At 40.4% G+C, this 22,560-nt stretch overlaps 1 protein-coding gene across 1 annotated transcript in view; it reads right to left on the bottom strand.

Moving 5' to 3' along the window:
- The window catches only part of THSD7A (thrombospondin type 1 domain containing 7A), a 539,353-nt gene that overhangs the window by 3,912 nt on the left and 512,881 nt on the right, over nucleotides 1-22,560 (bottom strand). The window contains exons 24-29 of the mRNA XM_054020318.1: nucleotides 20,449-20,623; nucleotides 17,248-17,421; nucleotides 9,369-9,464; nucleotides 5,687-5,769; nucleotides 5,068-5,278; nucleotides 1,575-1,662 (exon numbers count right to left, since the gene is read on the bottom strand). Coding sequence (XP_053876293.1) covers nucleotides 1,575-1,662; nucleotides 5,068-5,278; nucleotides 5,687-5,769; nucleotides 9,369-9,464; nucleotides 17,248-17,421; nucleotides 20,449-20,623 — 827 coding nt within the window. The remainder of the gene's footprint in view (nucleotides 1-1,574; nucleotides 1,663-5,067; nucleotides 5,279-5,686; nucleotides 5,770-9,368; nucleotides 9,465-17,247; nucleotides 17,422-20,448; nucleotides 20,624-22,560) is intronic.

Below are 22,560 nucleotides of genomic sequence, written 5' to 3'. Positions count from 1 at the left end.
ATCCAAAAGCCACAGTCTCTTTTAATACCAAATTTTCAGAGAGACTGAATGTTTGAATCTAGATTAGATTTTGGTTCTGATCTATGGCTGTATCAAAACATGAATGTGGTGGGAAATTTTGCAGGATCGCACTATGGTGAGAAATGCCCAACATTTTGAATGGTGTTTTGCTTTCTGTGCAAAATGTTGGCTGCATCAAAACCACACCAGGCTCCTTCCAGTTGTAGATGTGATCTGGAACCTAAATATCTTAACCTCCCCTGAAATGTTAAGGGGTTCAGATTAGAGGTTCTGGCCCATCACTGGTGGTATTCTTTCATCATTAACTTGATGATCTGAATATGGTGCCTGAAATTAATCATTTACATCACATTATTGAATTAAATACCTGTTGCTATAGCACACTATCTCCAATAAAAACTTATTGTCTAGTGCATCTTGGTACATCCTCCAAAATACATATACTTGCAGCAGTGAATAGATTAATTCTAAATGGTATCATCAGACAGGGAATGCCTATACTGCATGGGTTCCCACTCTCTAGTTATCTTTACTTTAGATTTTAATTTAGTAGTGTTTTAAATCCATTCGACACAGGTGTAAATATCTAAAATGCACAAACAAAACGTACTAAATTCTCCTGCACTGGTAATCTTAGATTAATATACATAAGCCCTAATTGTTAGCTTCACTTGGGGCAGGGCATGAAGATATATTTAAACCACTCTTATACCACCCCATCCCAGCTCTGAAGTTCAATTTAGAGTTGCTTGAGGGCTATGCAAAGTTGCTTCATTTACCTATGTCCCCAAAAGGAGCCATTCCAGTGGTTAGGAATTGTTTGTGTTCCAGCCAAACACACTTTTTCCTGGCCATGTCACCTTCACCACCGGTGGGATCGCACAGAAGCTGCTATGTTGGGCCGAACCAAACCCGGTGATTCCCCGATACTGCAGGAATCCACGGGCAGCTGGATCTACCAGCTTTGCAGTGGGTGCTTTGCACTAGTCTCGGCACAAAGCAACCACAGAGGCTAAGATCTGGCCCATAGCATGTAGAATAAATGTACAGGCACATTATACCTCAGGGTCCTGGTAAGTTGCTATGTCAACATTTGGTCACAAAATGTGGGCACCCCGATATACCTCCTGGACCATTCACAGGGAACAAACATTAGATTGGCCTTACCTGGCAACTTTTTTGAGGGGGGAGGATTGTTACACCTCCAAAAACACAGCTGCTGGGGTATTATTCTGGGTGTTAATACAGTAATTCTTAATGGAGACAAACTGAATGTCTCCAATGCAACTGCCTTTAAGTGCACACAACTACTAAAGACATCTTTAACGTGGCTCATTTGTAAAACAGTATTTTCCAGGCCTCGAGAAAGTTGTTAATCCACTGAAAAAATACACATAAGTAGCAATTGTCAGTAACCTCAATTTGGGCAAAAGCATATGCACACCAAACTCTGAAGACTCAATGTAGTTCCCATATCTGAATCAGATTCAGTGAAATGCTAAATCCACAGTCCATGTGACACTTGTTCATTTAGGAATAAATAAAGAACTCACCAGGCTAGATAGATCATAGAAACAATAAAGATGAGTAAAACAAATGCGCCAGCAGCTACGCCATATACCCAGGTCTTCAGCCTCCCATCTAAACGGAATGAATGTTAGTCGTTAGTTTACAGGTTAGTCTTGTTGCATTGCAGGCTTGAATTGCAATAATAATGGTCTGTACAGGCAGCATTAAAGCATAATATGTATAAGTGTTATTAGATTACTCAGTTACAGGTTTGGTTAAAAACACTCTCAAGATGACAAGGCTGAACATTAGAGCAGTTTTGGTTTGATTTACAAGTGAGCACCACGAATCATGAGCAGGACAGTCACCCAAAAGGCCCAGAATCTTGTTTGCATCTTGCATTGGGCGTGCACTCATGCTGTACTTTTTAATAGGCCGCCTGCTTATCAGTACAGAGCAGGTGGACACGAAAGAAACTGGGTGATGTGAACCTGCTCAACTGCAATCACAGACAAACTACCACCCTGTGTTAGTTTGTAAGGGGTAATTCTGCAGAGTGAGTGCAATTTTAAGTGTTGTACTCCTCAGTCAGGAGAAATGGGAAACACTTTTTAAGTGCAACTTTTATTTTGGTAAAATAATCTACATGTTCTCATTTTCACATTAATTTTTCTCTTTTTAGATAGCATTAGTGACCAATCTAGTATCTGATATAGTCTGTACTTTGTCTTGAGTACAACAGTTTTCCTTGCTGCAGACCTAGACAATGATCTTTTGAGTCCTTCCTTTTTAATTGCATTGTTGGAACATCTTCCTTCCTCCCCCCTCCCTCCAAACTTATTGTTATCCTGTAGTCTAAAGAAAAGCAGAAGTACAGTCTGCTGTTATCAAGAATCTTATATCTTCACAGCTCGGTTTTACATGCCTATAATTACAAGACATATCACATCCTCCTCTTTTCCCCTGACGTCAAACAGGCTCTAACAACCCCAACTGAACACCCTTCTCTTCTGAGGAGAAAGAGGGAGAAAGCTGCTCTAACTCTCTAGTGAGTTTTATTCCAAGCATTCAGCCAAAACATTTCATAATCTGAGGTTCCCTGCTTAGATCGGAAGTGTTCATAATGCACTGTCCCTATTTGACTTTGGGGAAACTTTGCAACTCCTGAAATGTGAAGATGGAAGCTGACCCAGCAAAGATTCTGTGACCTGCTGAGCCCCAAGATGGATTTCAGAAAAGGTCAGAGAGAAGGAAGTATTTATTCACATGTCCTTCTAAAAAATAGGTTTAGGTTTGAACTAGCTCAGAAAAAATACATCCCACCTGCCCCTAAAGCGAATCTAATATTTGAAAACAAATTCTTATGCAGTAGGCTGACTAGAACATATATACCCACATGGATTTTCTTGTCAATGCACATGTGATACCTCCCAATCACATTTGTATGAATTATTTTACATACAAGGGTCAAATTGTGCCTTGACTATACCACATACATTCCCAGTACTGTCAGTAGGATGGTATGGGGTGTAATGTGTGTGAGGGCGAAATATGCCCATGGAGGGTAGAACTAACCACGCTCTATTTATGTGGCGTTGTTTTCAATATCATACCAAGCACGTATTGGTGAAATTGTGAGCTTCAAGCCAACCCTTTATAGAACTTTGATAACTTCATAGAACCAAAAAGCTATTTCAGTGAAGGTTACAATGGAGCTTTTTACAGCTTAATAATGATAAATGTAGTCACACTGAGTTTGCTTCCTAAACTTCCCAGTAGCCTTCCCTGCTGCTGCATAGGTAGGTACACAGATTTTATACTATCTAACCACCCAGGGGCTGGCAGTCATGCAGACTACTTGATTTAGACTAATTAATAGAAAAGCATTTTCGCTGGATTAATGTAATGGAGCTAATAAAACTTAATAACCTGAAGCAATGAAACAACTGATCCATTAAAGATGGACTGAGGCAGTAGATTTGCCCTGACTTATCCAATATTGGAAGTGATAGCAATTCAGATTTCATTATGATTAAAGTGTTCAATGTCTTCCTTACAGGGTTACTTATATTCAGCAAGGTGGGAGAGGGTGGGAGGCAGCAGGGGGCTGGGGGGAGAGGAGGGAAATCATTTACAATTTCTGGTATTTTGTTAATCTACAGCTAAAACCAAAGTTCAAGTTGTATAATGTTATCTGGAAATTTTCAAAAAACTGTCTATGATGATTCTTTCAGAACTAGGTGGAATAATTTTTAGAGATGGGAGTATTGGTTTAGATAAAATAAGAATGATCTAAATGTTCAATCAAAATCAGAACTGAATCAAGTAAACCTGAACCTTATTCAGAATTCAAAACATTTGCCTGCTTTTTACTTTTGCTCCCATCTTCCTAGTTTTCACCAGAAGTTGAATTACTGAAACAACAGAGACTGTTTCTGTGCTGTTCATGTTTCACTTGCGGTAACTGGTATTTCCATTTTAGCTGAAATCAGGAAGTACTGGAAATTTTGTAGGGATGAACATCCAAGTGTCTAGATGTTTATTTGAATGGAATTTTCTCTCGCTTTGGGGTAATAATAGCTACTAGTTGAGATTTTAGGTCAGGTCAGTTGGAATGGGTAGCCACATCAAAGAATTTCATCAAACTTACTTTAGAATTACAAGGAATGAGGTAGCATGTAAGAAAGATGAGGCACTTGTTTATGGAAGCATGGTGTTTTGATTAAAGTTCTTTTCATGGTGGAGCAGTACTTAAAAATACCGACTCTTTGGGGCAGGGACTATATTTTTGTTCTGTTGTACAGTGGCTAGCACAATGGGGTCCTGGTCCCTGACTGGGGCTACTTGGTACTATCACGATACAAAGAGCAACTATTGTGTAGTTCTAAAAAGATCAGGCTAGAAATGTAGTTGCATCAGATCAAGACAATCTGTTCATCCAACATGTTTCTATAGTTCTCATCACTGTAGCATTTAAGTGGTGATGCAGATACTTCTAGCTGAGATGTTTGAGAACATTATAAGTGTAATAAAACTTTCAGATGAAAACCTGACCTGATAAAATGTTTACATCTTCTACAAACCACAACCACACCAGTGGTATCAGTGGGGAAAAAAGGCATCCAAGTCCTTGTAGTTTTTAGAGAGTGTTCTGACCTCCTGACAGTTATATCAGTCATATTTTTGACCCCAATTGCCTAATCTGATATCCAGTAAGTGCTGCGAACTGTGAATATTTCCCAGGCCTTTCACAGTATTTTCCCTCTACAGTATTTCCAGTTCTTCTCACTGGAAAATTTCAAACAAGTAGTATCAGGGAAGAAAATTCTATCCCTTCTGTAATATACAGTTTAATTAAATATACTGATGCAGCAGCAGCAAAGGGTGGGGTTACTTATGTCTCTTCCTTTTTGTTCAATCCTTGCAGATTACTGCCTCCTTAAATAAACGTTTAATGACTTTTGGCATCAGAGCAGCTTAAATGCCAAATGCTGTGGCAGTACTTAGCATCATTAACTGCTCATGTAATGACTTCACCTGGCCCGAAAGGCTGCAGAAACCAGGTCCTTCCTCGTCCTGACTGGTTACTGGATGGCTGGGTGGGGTTCACAGCTCGACTGGTTTTCACATCTCCTTTTTTGTCCTCCATAGTGGGGATCGCTACCACAGGGATGAGTGTGCACTCCTCGAGTGTGCCATCAGAGGACATTACTTCAGTGTACCCTTCTTCACAACCACACGTTCTAGTCTGTAGGGAACAAGTGTTTTACACTGTGTAGCAGAAAAACACAGCTCTCCGAGTGCTATAAATCATGACAACATTGATGACTGGAAGAGAAGATTGTTTTGATGAGCACTAGCCTGGAGGGCACCTCTGGATGTATTTGTGTGGCATCTCCTATTGAATCAAAGCTGTGCAGTTTACATATTTAATGGGAAGGGTTAATGATTTGAGGTTGATTAAAAAAATTAAACACTAGTGAGAGCTCTGAAAATGCTTCAGTAATCATGATTCTATTGTGCAAAATATTTTGAAAACTAATGAGGAGCTATGTACTATTTTTCATATATAAAGGCTTTTAGCCTTCACTATTTTTGTGTTGTAGTGTTCAGTAAGAGTACTGAAACAACATTGTTCCAATGCAGTGACACGTACCTCGCTACAGTAAGAATGGGGTTGACTGCACGGTGGGTTACATGACCTGTCAGCATCTGGTTGGCGCATCACTAAACAGCCCCCTGTAGGACACAAAATCAGATTTTGACACAATAGCACCTCACCCCCAATGAAATTACTGACTTCAGCCATGAAATGGTACTTGATGCAGCATGTCACAAGGGACCATTTTTTTTTAATCATAAGGAACTTGCTTGCTTGTGTGAATTTAGGATGATACTACTGTACCAAAGCAGGAGGAGGATAGCTTTCTTAGTCCTGCATGAATTCTTGTAGGCAGATTTATTTGTATTGATCTGTACTTTAGAAGAAGGTGCTTGACATGCCAAATACTTTTATGTACCTTTTATGGATTGCTCAAGCCACAGTTAATGCTTGTGTGTGTGTTTGGGGGGGTGGGGGGAAGAGACATTTTGTTTTTCAGGGTGTAATCATGTTCTTGTATTCATGGCTCTAACTAGTACTTACATGACACCCATGAGAAACATTATGTAATTTTTGTACAGGGTGCTTTATATGGGGAAACATTAAAGTTCTTTTTTTTCTTCTGCATAGTTTGTCTTTCTCCATTAATTTGTCTAAAAGGTCAAACTGATCCCCCAATTTGTCATTGGCTATTTGGTTTCCACCACTCTCTAATTTTCTAAACACTGGGTGGGGGGTCGGGAGGAAGACGGAGTCACTATGTATTTGGTGCTCCCTTGCCTGTTATAAAGCAGCTGTTATGGGACAGGTTTCCTGAGGGGGAAAATGTCCTAAAGGAGTAAGGACTGAGAGCAACATAAATATTGAACCTTTGACATTAAGAGCTCAGTTTTTCCAATCCTTTGTTCTTAATGGAAATCTTCACTCTTATTGCTACAGGCTTATGTATAGTGCAGAGTTATTGTTATGGACCAATACACACGATCAGGTTTTCACTATCATTTCAGCCATAACCCTTTGACTTTATTCAGAATAAATGGCTATTAGACAGCTTCCTTCTGTCCTGAAAAAGAGGGCGGTGTACCAAGCAGTTTAACATTTTTACATTTAGAGGCCACCCAATGCAACCTGCCTGCACTATGTCCCAAATTTCCCAAAGTAATTACACCCTTATATTGGTGTGAAATGATGATGAAATCCTGTTAAGTGACTATGGTCACTCCCACAGAAGATGCAGTTAGATGCAGTTATATAAAGCCAGGTGTTAACAGGAGGGCTGATGATGAATAAAGGAAACCCTGCCATAAGAAATGTTCCCCAGCCATAGGGAATAACATTTTACACTCTGGTGTGCGTACCAGGCACATGCCTGCAAGCACCCATGTAACAAAGTATCAGTCATCCTGAGAGCTGCAGAAGAAAAGAGCTGCCTCATCACCCATTTCAATTTGAGTTAATGAATCTTTGAAAACACCATCTTAAATGAATAAAAAACAAACAAACAACTACTCAGAACTATATTGTGACAGACTAAATAAAATCTGAGTAAATACATACAAATGGAAATATAATTTACCATGCAACATTTGAATATATATGAATAAAAATAAACTATTTCAGATCCAACCAAGCAATATGGCAGCAGCAAAGAAATACAGTACTCTAGCAACAGGTTGACACCGAGCCACATTCTGTCCTTACAAGAACATATGCAATCCTACTGAAATCAAGGCCAAGGGGCAATGTCTGTATCTGAGGGCAGATTTGATCTCTTAATGAGATCGATGGATGGTACTGTAAAGCATACCCAACACTTTGAACATATATTTGGTGGACCTAAAAGTTCCCTATCTGATCCTTAGTCTTCTGTGTTCAATGCATAAGAGGTCCTCTGGGGAAAGTACTTAAGCATTCCTGAAGTACCACTGGTCAACCAGACAAGTGCTTTGCTCCATCAGGGCCAGAAGCCCATATAAGATTTTATTTAGAGCTGGGTGGAGAAAAGTGACCCAGTTTTGGAGGACTTCTGTATTTCCAAATTTGGAACAAATCTTTCTAACTATAAGGATAATTAAGTATAGGACTAGGTTAGTAAGAGAGGTTATGAAATCCCTGGCAATGGAGGTTCTTAAGAACCAGTAAGACAAACAACTGTCAGGGATGGTCGAGGTCCTGCCCAATGCAGAGGGATGGCCTAGATGACCTCTCAAGGTCCCTTCCAGCCCTACATTTCTATGATAAAACCCAAAGCGTTTAGAAAGTTTCTGTGAAAGGGAACACAGCCCTGGCCCTGGGGCAGTCGGCCCTGGAGCCATGAACTCTGGAAGCCCGGGGTTTCTGACTCCAAGGCAGGCCAGCACGCAGACTACCCACAGCTTTTGACCCACAAGCCTGGGAGCTAAGCAGGTCAGGTCAGCTGGCAGGAAACCAGGCAGATAATCATCATTAGCACCAGAATAAACCAAATCAAAAGAATAAGATGTACCCCTCCCCCCCAAGACTTTGTTTACAACCTTACAGCTCCAAAATTGATTCAATTTTACAAAGCACTTTATAAGTATCCAAGGATACTAGTGCATGGCATAAATTAAGGAAAAAATGTACATGACCAAATTACTGAGATTAAAAATTGCTTGACTCTAGTAGCTAACACAATTTTGTATGGATTTGTAATATGCATACAGACTTGGCCTGCAATACCCAGTGTGAAGAGGATGCATTTTAACATTTTTACAAATGCCGATTGATACTTACACAAGAGACTTGATGACTCCAAAGGATTATTAAGCATCTTGTGGTGACAATACATGGATTAGTGTTCCAATGACATGACAGACAGTAACATTTACTTCAGAATCATTCAGATCTGTCATGTCAACAATCCATGGATTAAAGTTCCATTTGTATGCGTTCAGTTGATTGACACTGATTATGTGCTTATGAAATCATATAAATAGTTTAAAAAATTAAGACTAAGTAAAGCTCTGAATCTGATGTACCCACATAAAGAAAACAGACTACATTTTTCTTCAAGTCAGAGACCTCAGAACGTTACTTAATTTACCCTTTTGTACCTGGCTATTACACCACAAATAGCAAAATACACACAGTAATGTTTCTCATACTACTTTAGCACCTTGGTGCAAAAGAATGAATTAAACTCATTAATTTAACTCACGGGCCTTATGTCAGATTCTTATTATTTGAACATCTTATAGACCATGAAGCTGTCTTTCTCCCTCTGTGCATGCATGCATATGTGTATATATTAAACACACACATATATATTGCATGCATACATGCTATACATATTTGTATGAAAAGATCTTTGTGTAATATGGAAACCATTGAGATTTGAAATCCTAAAACTGGTGGAGGATAAACATTTTAGACAAGTAGAATGTAAAATAGTCAGTCTGCAACGAGGAAGATATTATTTTATAGTTACCCTCTAGCAGTAGGTTTTGCATAGTGTCATCAGTCGAGTTTTGGAAAAAGGTTTTTCAAGTACTTCCAGCCATGGAATAATATGATGATTTGAAATAAAACTTTGCCAAATAAAGATCATAAAATAGTAATAATACTGAATTTTTAGTTACTCTTTATTGTTACTGGAAAATATAATATCTGATAATTATTTGCAAATCCTTTTACAAGAGCAGCAATGTCTCCACTCCTTTTTATTCTTTCATGGCATGATTGAGTTCTATGTAAGAAAAATAAAAATAATAGTTACCTGTAACATTTAATCCATCTGATCTTTGGCACCATACTGTCCGAGAAGACCCCTTCCATGGGCTAGCCATCCACTTGTATTCGTGACACTGACCATCTGAATGTAAAATATGACACGAACAGAAATACTGTACAATTCCCCGGGAAAATGCAATGTTACTTAGCGTTGACAGATCAGATCAGACATGTAAATAAAACTACAATCCAGGGGAAAAAAACTGTTTTGTTATATGCAAATCTTATTTTTATGCAGTTTTGGAGACAGTTCAAATAAAACAATACATCAAATATGCTTCTGAAACTATTGTAACTTCGTTCTCCTTTCTCTCTGTTTTCATATTGAATAGCTCTCTCTATTGCAATAATTCTATCTACAGCAGAAGTATCTAGCACTAGAAAACTGTATTGGTTCTCTTCTTGGATAATTTTCATTAATGCTAATGGGAGTTACATGAGTGCAAAGCAGAAATGGATTACAAATGTATGACTGTGTCCTGATTACTTAGGGCCACTATATTATACTTGAACTGGGTGCACACAACTACTGTTCACTGCCCGCAGCAAGTGCTGCACATGGCTCAAGGGCAGTAAATGTCACTTAGGATATGTCTACATTAGAGCTAGAAGGTGTAAATTCCAGAAGTACATTTCTAGCTCGGACAGAACTGGTGCAGGGATGCCTCTGGAAGCTGACACGTACACCTTCCAGCTCTAGTGTAGCCATGCCCTCAGTGTTTTTAAACACTCCATAAATATTGTGCAAAGAGATTGACACTTTTTAACCTATAGACCTGACACTCCTTACATTTGTAAATATCTATGATGATTAACTGAAATAAAGCACTTGTGAGAAATAAGGAAATGACCCTAAGGACTGCTGAGCCCTAACCTTTGTTTAAAGGAGAAATCACTGGACTGGAAGTCAGAAGACTGCATGGGTGAACTTGGCCAAAAGTTACTTCATCTCTTGGTGCCTCTCTGTTTCCTTTCTCATCCTTTGCCTATTTAGGCTGTGAGCTCTGGGACCCAGGGACTGTCTCTTACAATGTGTGTGTACAGTGCTTAGACAATGGGGTCCCGTCTTTGGTGCGGCCTTTAGGGACTACTGTAGTAGAAATGGTCTTTAAATTAAATAGCAGCCCACAGTAATTATTTAAGTAGGGAACAAGCCATTATTTCCCTTTTAGATGCAAAATCCAGTGCTAAGTAGGTGGAAGGTGGGAGTGACCAGTAGATGGGTGGGGTGTATGATTTTGCTTGCCCACTAAGGGTGACATTTATATTGTTTCTAAACTTGCAGCATCCACCAGTAGTAGTGATAGAAACCAAATAACTATTAGGACTCCATCAGTCATTTCAGGTTCTATCCTTCAATGTACTCAGCACTCTGGCCCTGATCCAGCTAAGCTCTTAAGAATGTGATTAACTCTAGTGCTCTCATTTGTACATGTCTATGGAGCGATAAGAAGTTGCACTCTTACTTTAATGAGGTTGATAGGTTACTCCTGAAAAAGATGGTTTTATGGTTTAGGCATTGGACTGGAACTCAGGAGCAGAGCTGGGCCAATAAAGGAAGGTTTACTTACCTTACGGTAACTAAGTTCTTCAAGATGTGTGATTCCTATGGGTATTCACTGGGGGTGCACATGCGCTCAATGCAGCCGAGACCAAAAAACTCTTCAATAGCAAAAAGAACGAAGAGTACTTGTGGCACCTTAGAGACTAACAAATTTATTTGGGCATAAGCTTTCGTGAGCTTATGCCCAAATAAATTTGTTAGTCTCTAAGGTGCCACAAGTACTCCTTGTTCTTTTTGTCGATACAGACTAACACGGCTACCGCTCTTCAATAGCGGTGTCTGTTGGTCTATGCCTGCACCCTTATACCTCCTGGTGCTCTGAACTGAGGGCATAAGGGGCATTGTGGACTGGCCATCCCTTTAGTCCTTACTCTACTCTACCACAAACAACGTGAGGATGTGAGCAGAAGGGAAGGAGGGTGGGTCGTGGAATACCAATAGGGACCACACGTCTTGAAGAACTCCAGTTACTATAGGGTAAGTAACCGCTCTTTGGTCCCTATGGATATTCACTGTGGGTGACTCTCAAGCAGTGCTCATTGAGGAGGAGGGTGCAAGGAAATGTTCTGCACCACAGATCACTGGATCACTGAATCAAAAGAAACATCCTCTGCAGAAGCCTGAACCAGGGTATAATGCTTAGTGAAAGTGTGAATGGAGCCCCAAGTCACTGCCCTGCAGATCTCGTAGGAATGCCAACAAGGCAGCTTGGGCTATGGTTGAATGAATCCTGAAAATCTGAGGTCGAGGGGTATCAATAAGTTCATAGTAAAGGAGGACACAACTGGAAATCCATTTAGAGAGGTTTGGGAAGAGGTTGCTTTCTTCCTCATTTTCTCAGATATGGAGATGAAGAACCTCAGAGGCTTCCAAAAGGGCCTAGTCCGGTGCAAGTAGAAGGCTAGAACCCTGTATACATCCAGGGAGTGTTGCTGCTTGTCCTTCCTATTATTATAGGCTTTGGGTAGAAGATTAGGCAGTGATCTATTTGGTTCAGGTGAAGTTAAGAAGGAACCTTTGTGATGAAATTGAGATGCAACCTCAAGAATACTTTATGCCTATGAAACACCATGTAAGGAAGATTTGCCATAAAGGACCCAAGCTCACCCACTCTTCTAGTAGAGATGATTACAGTTAGGAAGGCCACTTTCATAGACAAGTGTAGGAGGGAGCAAGAGGCCCAGGGGTCGAATGGCAGGTTCACAAGAGCTGATATCACCAAGCTCAGGTCCCAGATAGGAGCAAGTTTTAATAGCGGTGGAGGATGAAAGACATTAATAGCTGAAAAATGTACATGCAGTGAACTGATGGATAGGTCCAATTTCTTAAAGAGAGAAGACAGCACAGGATAAGAGCGACCCCAGACTCCTCGTGGGGGTAAGTGATACTGCTGACACAAAATGGAGAATTGCTTCCATTTGGCAATCCATGTAGAGAGTTTCCTGATACTATTAAGGATGAACTAGACCTCTTGTGAACACAATCTCTCTAAATTCATTGTCCATCCAGAAACCAGGCTACGAAATGGTGGGACACCAAGTTGGGATGAATGGTCCTGTCTCTATTCTGAGACAGGAGACACGGATGTGCTACTCCCCCACCCTCATTTCTGGAAACGCAGAGCTGTCCAGCTTGGAGGCTGTGTCTGGGGCTCCATTGACTCTGCAGCTGAATGCAGCACTACCAATAGGGTAATCTGATGCTGGATGCACCAATTCCAGGTTGATTGTATCCCTGCAGAGTGGGGCAAATTTTGCTCCCCCTTATTTAAGTAGTAAACTAGTCACAATGTCTGACCTGATGCAGAAGTGCATGGACTGGATGAAGGAAAACAATATCTTGCATGCTTTGTGCATTTCCCAAACTTCAAGAAGACTGATATGTAGCATAGACTCTTGTGGAGTCTAGAAACCCTGAGCTGTATGGTTCTCCACATGTGCGCTCCATCCCATTAGGGAGGCATCCATAATGAGTGTTTCTGTGGGCAATGCAGGAATAAAGGCAACCCTACATAGACATTGTCCTTGGTTTCCTACCAGGTGAGTGACATCAGGACACTCTGAGGAAGTTCCTGCTCAGAGCATAGATCATCTACAACCGTGCCTGGAAGCACCACATGCAAAACCTTGTGAAGGGGGTCACGTAGGTGCTTGAGGCCATATGGCTTAGCAGGACCAGGCAGAACCAGACAGTCAGCTGGGGTCTGAGTCAAAGTTGGGTGATGAAGTCCCTCATTGGAAAGAATCTGTCTTGAGATAAGCTAACTTTGGGTGTAATCATGTTCAGATTTGCGCCAATAAATTCTAAAACTTGTGTGGGTTTAAACTGGACTTTTTTGGATTTACCTGAAGTCCCAAGAAGTGAAAGAGGTTGAGTAAAGAGGTAACTGCTGCCTGCACTTCCTGATACAACTGCCCCATGAGGAGCCAATTGTCCAAGTAGGAAATATTGGGCTGCCTAGTTGACACAGGTATGCATGGACAGTACCTTTGTAAAAACCCCAGGGCTGTCAAGAGATCAAAGGGAAACACTCTGTATTGGAAGTGCTTTAGGCCCATCGTAACCCACAGGAGTATCCTGTGCACTGGGTGAAGGTCTATATGAAAATAGGCATCCTTCACAATGAGAGGTGCACCAGGCAACTTCATTTAGGGAAGGGATTATTAGGGCCAATATAATTATCCTGTATCTTGAATGGTGAATGAAGACATTTAACTGTCTGAGGATGGGTTTCCAGTCCTCCTCCTTTTGGGGGATGATGAAATATTTGGAGTAAAAGCCCTTCCCCTTGTGTTGGGGGGTGGGTACAGGCTTCATTGCTCCTACCTGGATTAGGGAGTCCACCTTCTGTCTGAGAATCCCCTGAGAACAGATGGGAAGGGAGGTTTGGAGAAGGAGCAACAAGGAATTTTATTGGATAGCTGGTTCAAGATGATGTCCGAGACCCATTGTCTGGTGTGATATGCTGCCAACACTTGGAGGAAACAGGCCAGGTGGACACTGAAGTGGGATTGGTACAGAGAGTGATGGTGCTCAAATGTCCCATCCAAATGTCTTATTGGTGGGTGGATAGGACTGAAGAGGGTATGGCGGGGGTGCTGTTTGTCTTCTATGCTGCACCCTCTGGTGCCTCTTAGGAGTCTCGGGGCTCATCTACACTGGCAAGTTTTGTTGCCAAAAACTGCCTTTTGGCAACAAAACAGCAAGAGCGTACACACTACAATGGGACTTTTGTCGCGAAAAATGCCCAGTTTTAGCAACCAAACACTTCCACCCCTACGAGAGACTTTTGTCTTTTCTCCTCCCTTTATTGTCAACAAAGAGCCAGTGTGGACACTGCTGATTGTTTTGTCGACAGAACTGGCTTCCGCCAGTATCCCACAATGCCTGCCCTGATCACTCTGCTCAGTGTTTTGAGCTCTGCTGCCCTGTAATGCCTGCCCAGCTCCGGGAAATATCTGTGTGCTGCTCCGTTTGGGGAACAAACAAAGAGAAAATCATTGGAATGCTCCTGTTCTGCCCTGCACTAGGAACGCAGCAGCAGTCTGCCTGCTGCTGCGGGGTGGGGTGGGGTGGGGGAGGAGGAGAGGACAGACTGCTGTGATGCTTTGCGATTCCTCAGCATGGAGAGCTCACAGAGCTATTCATGATGCTGCTCTCCGCAGCTGAAGGGACTGTGGGAGAACTCGGAGAGAATCCCAAGATGCACAGCGATCAGCTCTTCCTTCCCACAACACTGCACTGTGGGATACATACCCACAGTGCATTGCTCATCCTGTCGATGACGGTGTCCCCAGTGCGGACATGAGCTGTCGACAGAGGGAGCAAGCGTGAACACCCTTTGACGATTATTGTTTTGTCGACCTTTGGATGTAAACATAAGTTTTGTCAACAAAACTTGGTGGTGTAGACAAGCCCTCATAGGCTTTCTGATGATAAAAAGCTAAGGGGTCAGATAGTTCCTATGAGGAAATGCCCTACACTATTTCCTACAGGGTGCCAAGGTGTATATCCTGATGAGCAGAATTTCGCAGCAGAGTCCTTGAAGCAGTGATCTGTTTTCTCACTAAACAGGTTATCGCCCACAAAGAAATGGTATACAGGTGTCCGTTGCTAGGATTGGATCCAAAAGGATTGGTGCAAATTGCCAAGTCCTGAAGAAGGGCAGATCAAGACCAATGTTCCCTCTAATTTTTTCCATCCATGTGCGGAATAAATTTTGTTATGTGCACCGAGGTATGTGCGGATGTGCACCATCAGTAGAAACAAAAAACCTAGATATAAGCTATATTTTTTAAAAGTTATCATAGGGATAATTACTCCATACAGGACTGGTTAGGCATTTTAGTACTCACTACTCAAAGAATTAAATTTAAGTGTAAGAGAAATAAAGAGTATTAAATTTATAGACCAGTCAAAACACTAAAATAACAACACTTTGAAAGAATAAAGTTACAGAGAATATATGTGCATGGCAGGAAGTACCAAGAAAAAACAACAGCAGTACATGTAGTGTTGGGAGGTGAGTGTGAAAGAGGGAGAGAGAGACAGTGTATGTGTGTATGACACAGAGACAGTGTGTGTGCTGGCTGCTGGGGAAAGCCGTGCGCTGTCTCTTTAAGACACTCACTGAAAGCTCTTCTGCTCTGTTGTCTCCCCTACCTGGCTCTGCGGAGATAGGGTACAGAGGCAGGGGGCAGAGTCTTTTTCTGACTGCGTTTATCGTTACCCTTATCATGTTGGCCTTGCTGGAAGAGTCTGAGCTAGAGAGTGCCAGCTTTGGAGAGATGCCACCTGGAGGCTCAGGCCGGTGAGATGAGGAGCGGAGTGGTCCAGGATCAGATTGGGGCCTCAGGGAAAGCTCAATTAAATGTCTGTAGAATCTGAACTCCTGAGACTGCCTAGTAGAAGGGGGTAAGGAGCAGCAGATATCACACTTCAGAGGAATGTATGATTCCCCAAGGTAATACAGGCAGCTCTCATGAGTGTCACTAACTGGGAAGACCAGGGGACAGCACAAACAGGATTTGAAGCGTGGTATCTTGGGCATACTAGGTTCCTCCCTGAAAGTGGAGGAACAAGGCAGGAAATCCCCCCAAACTCCAAACTATCTGTCTAGACCAACTAAAGCAAACTATCTACAAAAATTTTTTTACGAAGTCGAAGTCTGAGTGGGACCACTAGAAAGGCTATGGACAAAATGGGTTCTGTCCCAGACAGCAAACAGTAAACTGGTCAGGTGATTGCTCCATGCTGCTCCTTATACCCTCAGCTTAGACCAGTTTAGAGTAGGGTGCCGGCATGGACCAACAGACACTGCTTTTGAAGAATCTTCTGGTCTCATGGAGAGCATGTAGGCATAGGGACCAGAACTCAAACAAAATCTGACCTTTCTGTCCTCTGTCAGTTTTGAAAAGTAAAAAAAAAAAATTAAAAAAAAATTAAACAAAACATTTAGTTCAACACAAAACAAAACAAATCCTTTTGCTTTCAAGATTTTTTAATTTTTATAAAATTGGAGGAAATTTTGATATGAAAAATTGTTTTGCCTTGAAAAATCGAATATTTCAAAAGTGTTGAAATGTTTGGCAAATTCAGCAGAATTCATGAAATGCTTCAGCTGACCTGAATCTCCATTTTTTGTCAGAAAGCTTAGTTAAAAAAATTCACCCAGCTCTACTCAGCAGATTTGGGTGGAAACCCCACCTATTCCACAGATTTCCTGTGTGACCTTCGACATGTCACTTAATCTTTCAATTCCTCTTTCTGTCTCCATTACTCATCTGTAATACTTCCTTTCTCTCTCCTTTGTCTGTTTTGTCTATTTAGATTGACAGCTCTTTGGGCAGGGAATGACTCTTGCTATGAATGGGAACAGCACCAAGCACAGTTGGGACCCACTGGTGTTATTGACAGATAATTAATAAAATAAATAATAATACAAAGAGAATGAGAGAATATAGTGAATTTTGGTTTTGTCACTTCTGTTAAACATTGAGGCAGAAATACTACTGGTTAATAAGTTTTGCTATAAATGAAAATCAATTATTGAGGAAAAAGAATTAAAGACATTTTGAAAAAAAATTAACATGAAATTTAAGAATTGACTCTAGAATTAAAATATAATGGGAGATTGGCATAGATTTGTGAAGTTTTTGGATAATATTACAAAGCAGCTGTCTATGCAATTATTAATATTTGCAACATTTTTCAACCTCACAACCAAAATTTGGCCAAGAAAAAGTCTTATTCATCTTACATTAAAATAATGGTCACCTATTTTCTGTGTTTTGATACTCACCGTTACATGATCTTGTTTCCAAAGCCTGTTCTGGACAGAGGTGTTGGTTCTCTAATTCCTGAATGATCACTGCCCGGGATCGGACTTGTATCCCTCCAAAACCAAGATCTTCTCCATTGACACAAGTCAGCTGACAAAGGCTCCATTCTGACCACTCTTTCAAGTAACAATCACCTGTCCAACAACAATGATGTAACAAAGCTGAAGAGTTGATACATGGGCAGTTCTGAATACTACCTGTAAAGGCCATAGAAAGTTCTGATCCAAATAATATCTTTTAATTCTGCCTCATTAATTAGTAAAGAACATTTCTCCTTTTAGACCCATACTTACCTTCAACCTATGAAAATATAGGTGACAGAACACCTGCTTATTTTAATTTCTGTACAAAAGAAATGATCCTTCAAGGAAATTGAAGTGTTACAAAACCCTATTTATGCCGAAGCATTTCAAGCAACTGTAGCATTTCCATAGCATTGCTAAGTTGCTCATTTTCAGTCTCTGACAAAAACTTTATTCAACGTTTGGCCTTTCACAAGTGGAAAGGCACCCTATGTTGTGCTCCAATCTAATTTTCCACATTATCTTCATGATAAACTGCACTTTCTATAAGCTTAGAAGAAGCCAATGTATATATAGCCAGTTGGAAAGTAAAGGTTAATTCTTGCTCATTCTGCTCACTTGTAGTAAACAGGTCATTATTATTTAAATGTATTAGGGAAGTAGACTGGAAAAAGCTCTTACTGTGGGGAACATTTCTTGTCAGAAATGAGATTGGCACAGGTGATTTAAAATATCTTCTCTAAGTTCTACGATGGTAGGAATCTACACTGTATTATCCTAAGGTTCCAGACTCAGGAATAAAATCACACTAACAAACATTAATTCTCACAACAGCCTAGCGAATATTTTAAGGAAGTCTGAAGCATGGTGTAAAGACAGTTTTGCTAATATTGTGTAAAAGATCTAGAAAATTAAAACACAAAAAGACTCATAAATTAGCCTCTTTAGCTTTAATTTTTTCAGCAAAAAGACTATTAAAATTCATGTTACCTTACATTATGCTGACAACAAATATAATAAGCACCATGTTGACCGGATGCCTAATTAATGAAGGAATTTTATTTGCTGACCTTAAGAAATCGTGTAAAGAAATGAATTATTGAAGAACTGATGTATGTACAATAGGAGAGCAGGAAGTGACTTTTGGAAAACATAGAGTGTATCATTAGCACATCCCCACAGGGTAGTTATTGTCCTTGGCTAAATGTGAGGTTGCTCAAACAAAGGTCATTGCTCAGCAAAATGTAAAGGCTGAGAAATGAACAGCTATGTTTCTTAAATTTAACTAACAAAATCAATCAATTACAAAATGGAGTATCTTCTACCACTTTAGTCTTCTGATTTTCTATTAGAAAGCGGAACTGTGTGTTGACAGTTCACAATTTGTTAATTAAAATATTTATTACATTTGGGGAAACTGTAGCTGTGTCTACTCTGTATTGACATTAACGAGACTTGTAGTAAGACTCGTGATGTCCTTGGTCAAAATCTCTCCCTTTCACATTACTGAGTGGAGTGCTCTATATCAGTGGTTCTCAAGCTTTCCAGATTACTGTGCCCCATTCAGGAGTCTGTTTTGCCTTGCGTACTACAAGTTTCACCTCACTTAAAAACTCAGGCTTTGGCTTCAGCCCTATGCAGTAGGGCTTGGGTCCCAGCTTTTTGCCCTGAGCCCCAGTGAGTCTAATGCTAGTCCTGGTGACCCCATTAAAATGAACTTGCCCACAGTTTGAGAACTGCAGACATAGTATATAGATCAATATAAACAAGTCATTGTCTGTATGAAATTTTAGTTTGCACTGACTTTGCTAGTGGTTTTTTTGTAGCCTGTTGTAAAACTAGGCAAATATCTAGAGTTGATGTACCCCCTGAAAGACCTCTGCGTACCCCCAGGGCTACACATACCCCTAATTGAGAATAATTGCTCTATATCAGCTGTCTGCTTGCTCTCATTCAAGTGAATGGGACTTTTGTTCATGGTTTCAAACTCACAGTTTGTGAAGTGGTGCAGGATTCTTTGGGACGGAAAGTGTTATGTCAATGAAATAGCTAATTGCTCTTTTAGATGAGTGCAAAATGTAGACACACCTCTTATAACTCAAACAGATCAACAGATTTCTAGAAAATTGCACCTTTGGACTGTTGCTAAGACACATTAAATTTCAGTCCAAAAGGAATGGGTTTGAAAGAGTTGTGAAGGAAGGAAAATACAGGCTTGGTATGGAATGGCTAGTTGTGATGAGACTTGCTTTGGCAGAGAAAACAGGAACGCTATACTTGAAATTTCTTGGGGATGGAAGGAGCTAATCAATACTTCCAATAATACAGCACTAATTACTTTATTAACAACAGCTACCCCTCCCCCCATTTGGAACATACAGACAGGTTTTTAATTTTCAGCAAAACCTTTGCAGTTCATTTTTAACAGCTGTTATGGTCTCCTCTTCTTAATCCTTCTTAGTATGAGGGTCACAGATCTGACAAACCACAACAGCGCCTTTAGATACAGTCTGTTGGGTCAATGTGAGTGTCATGCATTTGTTGCTAGTGGAGGGACTAAGAATGATATTTTCTAAGGAAAACACTCCTTGGCCCCCAGTGTGACCTTATTTAAACCAGCACTAAACCTCCTTGGTCTAATTCCTCAATTCCATTAAAAACAAACAAAAGTATTAGACCCTGATTCAGTTTAATAAAAAAAGCTGTTCACATGCTTAAAACAAACATTTAAACACCAAACCCTCTATTTTTTGGACAGTCTATTATTTAAATATCCATTAAATGGATTCTTCCCATATTCAAATTAACACTTTGTTTCTTGTGTGGTAAAGTAACATTTATGATTTTTATGCCAATTGTTCAAAAGTAAAATTCCTACTGGAGTAGTCTATGCCAAACATTATTTTTAAAACATTTGTAAATGCATGTATTGCTTTCCCTAGTAACCATTTTATTAGCATCACAAAGTACAGACACTCTTGTGAAACTACTGATGAAAAGTAATTCCTTCCGTTCAACAGGTGAATGTGGTAAAGACTTCACAGCCTGTGGCTAATCATCTTTTTTCTTTGTACTGAAGGCCATCTCAGGTTGACCAATCTTGAAATGCAACAGCATATATCTGAACAAGTTTGTTACCTGGACAAGGAAGGGTGCAGGTTTCCTCAAGTACCATCTTCTTATTGCCATCAATAACAGGCTCAATTTCTCCACAGAATTCCTCATCTACTATTTTGCCAACATCTTCAGTAGATCCATCATAGACCACACATGAAATATTCCTGACTCTTGTCCCCTCTCCACACTGAGCATCCTGGAAAGGGAGGGGATGCACAAATGTTGGAGAGAAAAAAAGAGGCTTCAATGGCTAAGTCAAAGCTGATCTAACTTTCTAATTATTGTTACTTTATTTTATGCTGATGGCTTGGAAAATAAAACCAATTTAGGTCCTGTAGCATTCAATGCTTCAGACCAGGAAAGACACCTAGTCACCTCTATATGGAAGCACAGTGGATGTCATTAAAAGAATGATCAGTATTTGCCCAATTATTTCAATTGAAATAAGAACAACAATTAATAATAAATAATTAATTATTATTATTCTTTAAAGCAGCAGTCTCCTACAAGGAATAACCTCCAGCAGAATGACTTATTCACAGACAACAAAATGAAATTAACCAGCCAGTAAATCAAAACAAGATAAAAATACCTTATCTCATTGGGACAAAATACACCCATGTTCACACCCTATACACTGCTGAAGTATGCTTTGTACAAGGTATGCCTTGTGTGGTATCATCTGAAAACTCATAATTTGCTGAGCAGTAATATCATGGCATAATGCGTGAAGCAGCTTTATGTATAAATTTATACATTTCCCCTGTATGATGTTAAAATACATATTCAGACTCACAAAGCACCAAAGTGGTCAAACAGACCTGTCTTGAACAAAGGAGTGTATGCTTGTCTTCATTTGCATTTAAGCAGTAAACAGAATCATCAAGCAGAAAGGGGGATGGGAAAAATATACAGCTCACACAGGTGAAAAAGCCCAGCAGGGAACATGTTTCCTCCAGCAGACTGCCTGTCTCCTGGTTCTCAGCTGGAAATGGTTTTCAATGAGGGACTAAAGAACAATAAAAAGAAGGGGCAAACACCGCAAGGCCCACCCCCCTCCCTGCCCACCTCATTTTCTGCACCTGAGACGACAAAAGAAACAGCCATCAGACTCTGAGGAAGGGATCCTGACCTGAACAGTTTAATCAGTAATGCTGCTAGAAGCATGTGGTGAGAAACTTTGCTTGAATTGAATACAGTTTGTTAAGTTAGGCACTAGAAAGCGTTTTATCTTCATTCTTCTTATAGCCATTTCTGACTTTTATGCCTCATTAATTTGTACTCACTTAAAATCTCTCTCTTTCTAATTAAATAAACTTGTTTTATTATTTTATATAATCCAATGTGTTTAATTTAAACTGTCTGGGTAACTCTATTTGAGATAACAGACTAGTGTATATTATTCCCTTAAAGGAATAATGGACACCATATATTTGGACTGTGCAGGAGAGGGCTGGGCAGCACAAGACACACATTTCTGGGGAAAAAATTGCGACAGAGCATGTTGGGGTCATCCTGCAGTATAACCAAGGGGTTAAAAGCTAAGTGTAATCCAAGTGTGGCTGGCAGGTTGCACTTACACTTAAACACAGCGGGTGTGGCCTGCATGCTGGAAGGCTGTTTGTGAGCGGCCCAGGTGGGAGCTACTTCAACAAGACATTGCAAGACACCCAAGGTTGCAGGCAGGGGTGACAGAGGCCCCCACGTCTGGTCTGGATTGTACCCCAGCATGTCAAACTCACCCACAAAACCCCCATCAGTACCCTCCCCAACTCCCAGCAAGAAGACAACAACAATCATTCAAACTATTTCAGGGGAGCAAGTGCCAGAACCACAGTGGCTTCACAGACAATGCTCTGCTGGTTCCCTTCTTTTTAGGACCAGGGAGCTAAAATCTGAGCATTTATATTGACTAAAATTGTGGCAGTATCATAAGTGAAAACCCTTTCTGGACAGAGCACTCTCTCAGATAGGCTGCTGTCAAACCATTTAAGTTACACCGAGTTATATCTCAGATACCAGAGTTTTACTCTGTACTTAGAATAGGAATAACTAGGGAAAACTGTGGTCCCGGTTGGCATATATGGTGTCCAATGGCAACCACTTTATTATGCTCCTGAATTGAAAGATTTG

The sequence above is a fragment of the Malaclemys terrapin genome, chromosome 2 (assembly GCF_027887155.1).
Source record: "Malaclemys terrapin pileata isolate rMalTer1 chromosome 2, rMalTer1.hap1, whole genome shotgun sequence".
NCBI lineage: Eukaryota > Metazoa > Chordata > Testudines > Emydidae > Malaclemys > Malaclemys terrapin.
The sequence above is the reverse complement of the archived record's forward strand: the minus strand, read 5'-3'. Positions and strand labels throughout refer to the sequence as shown.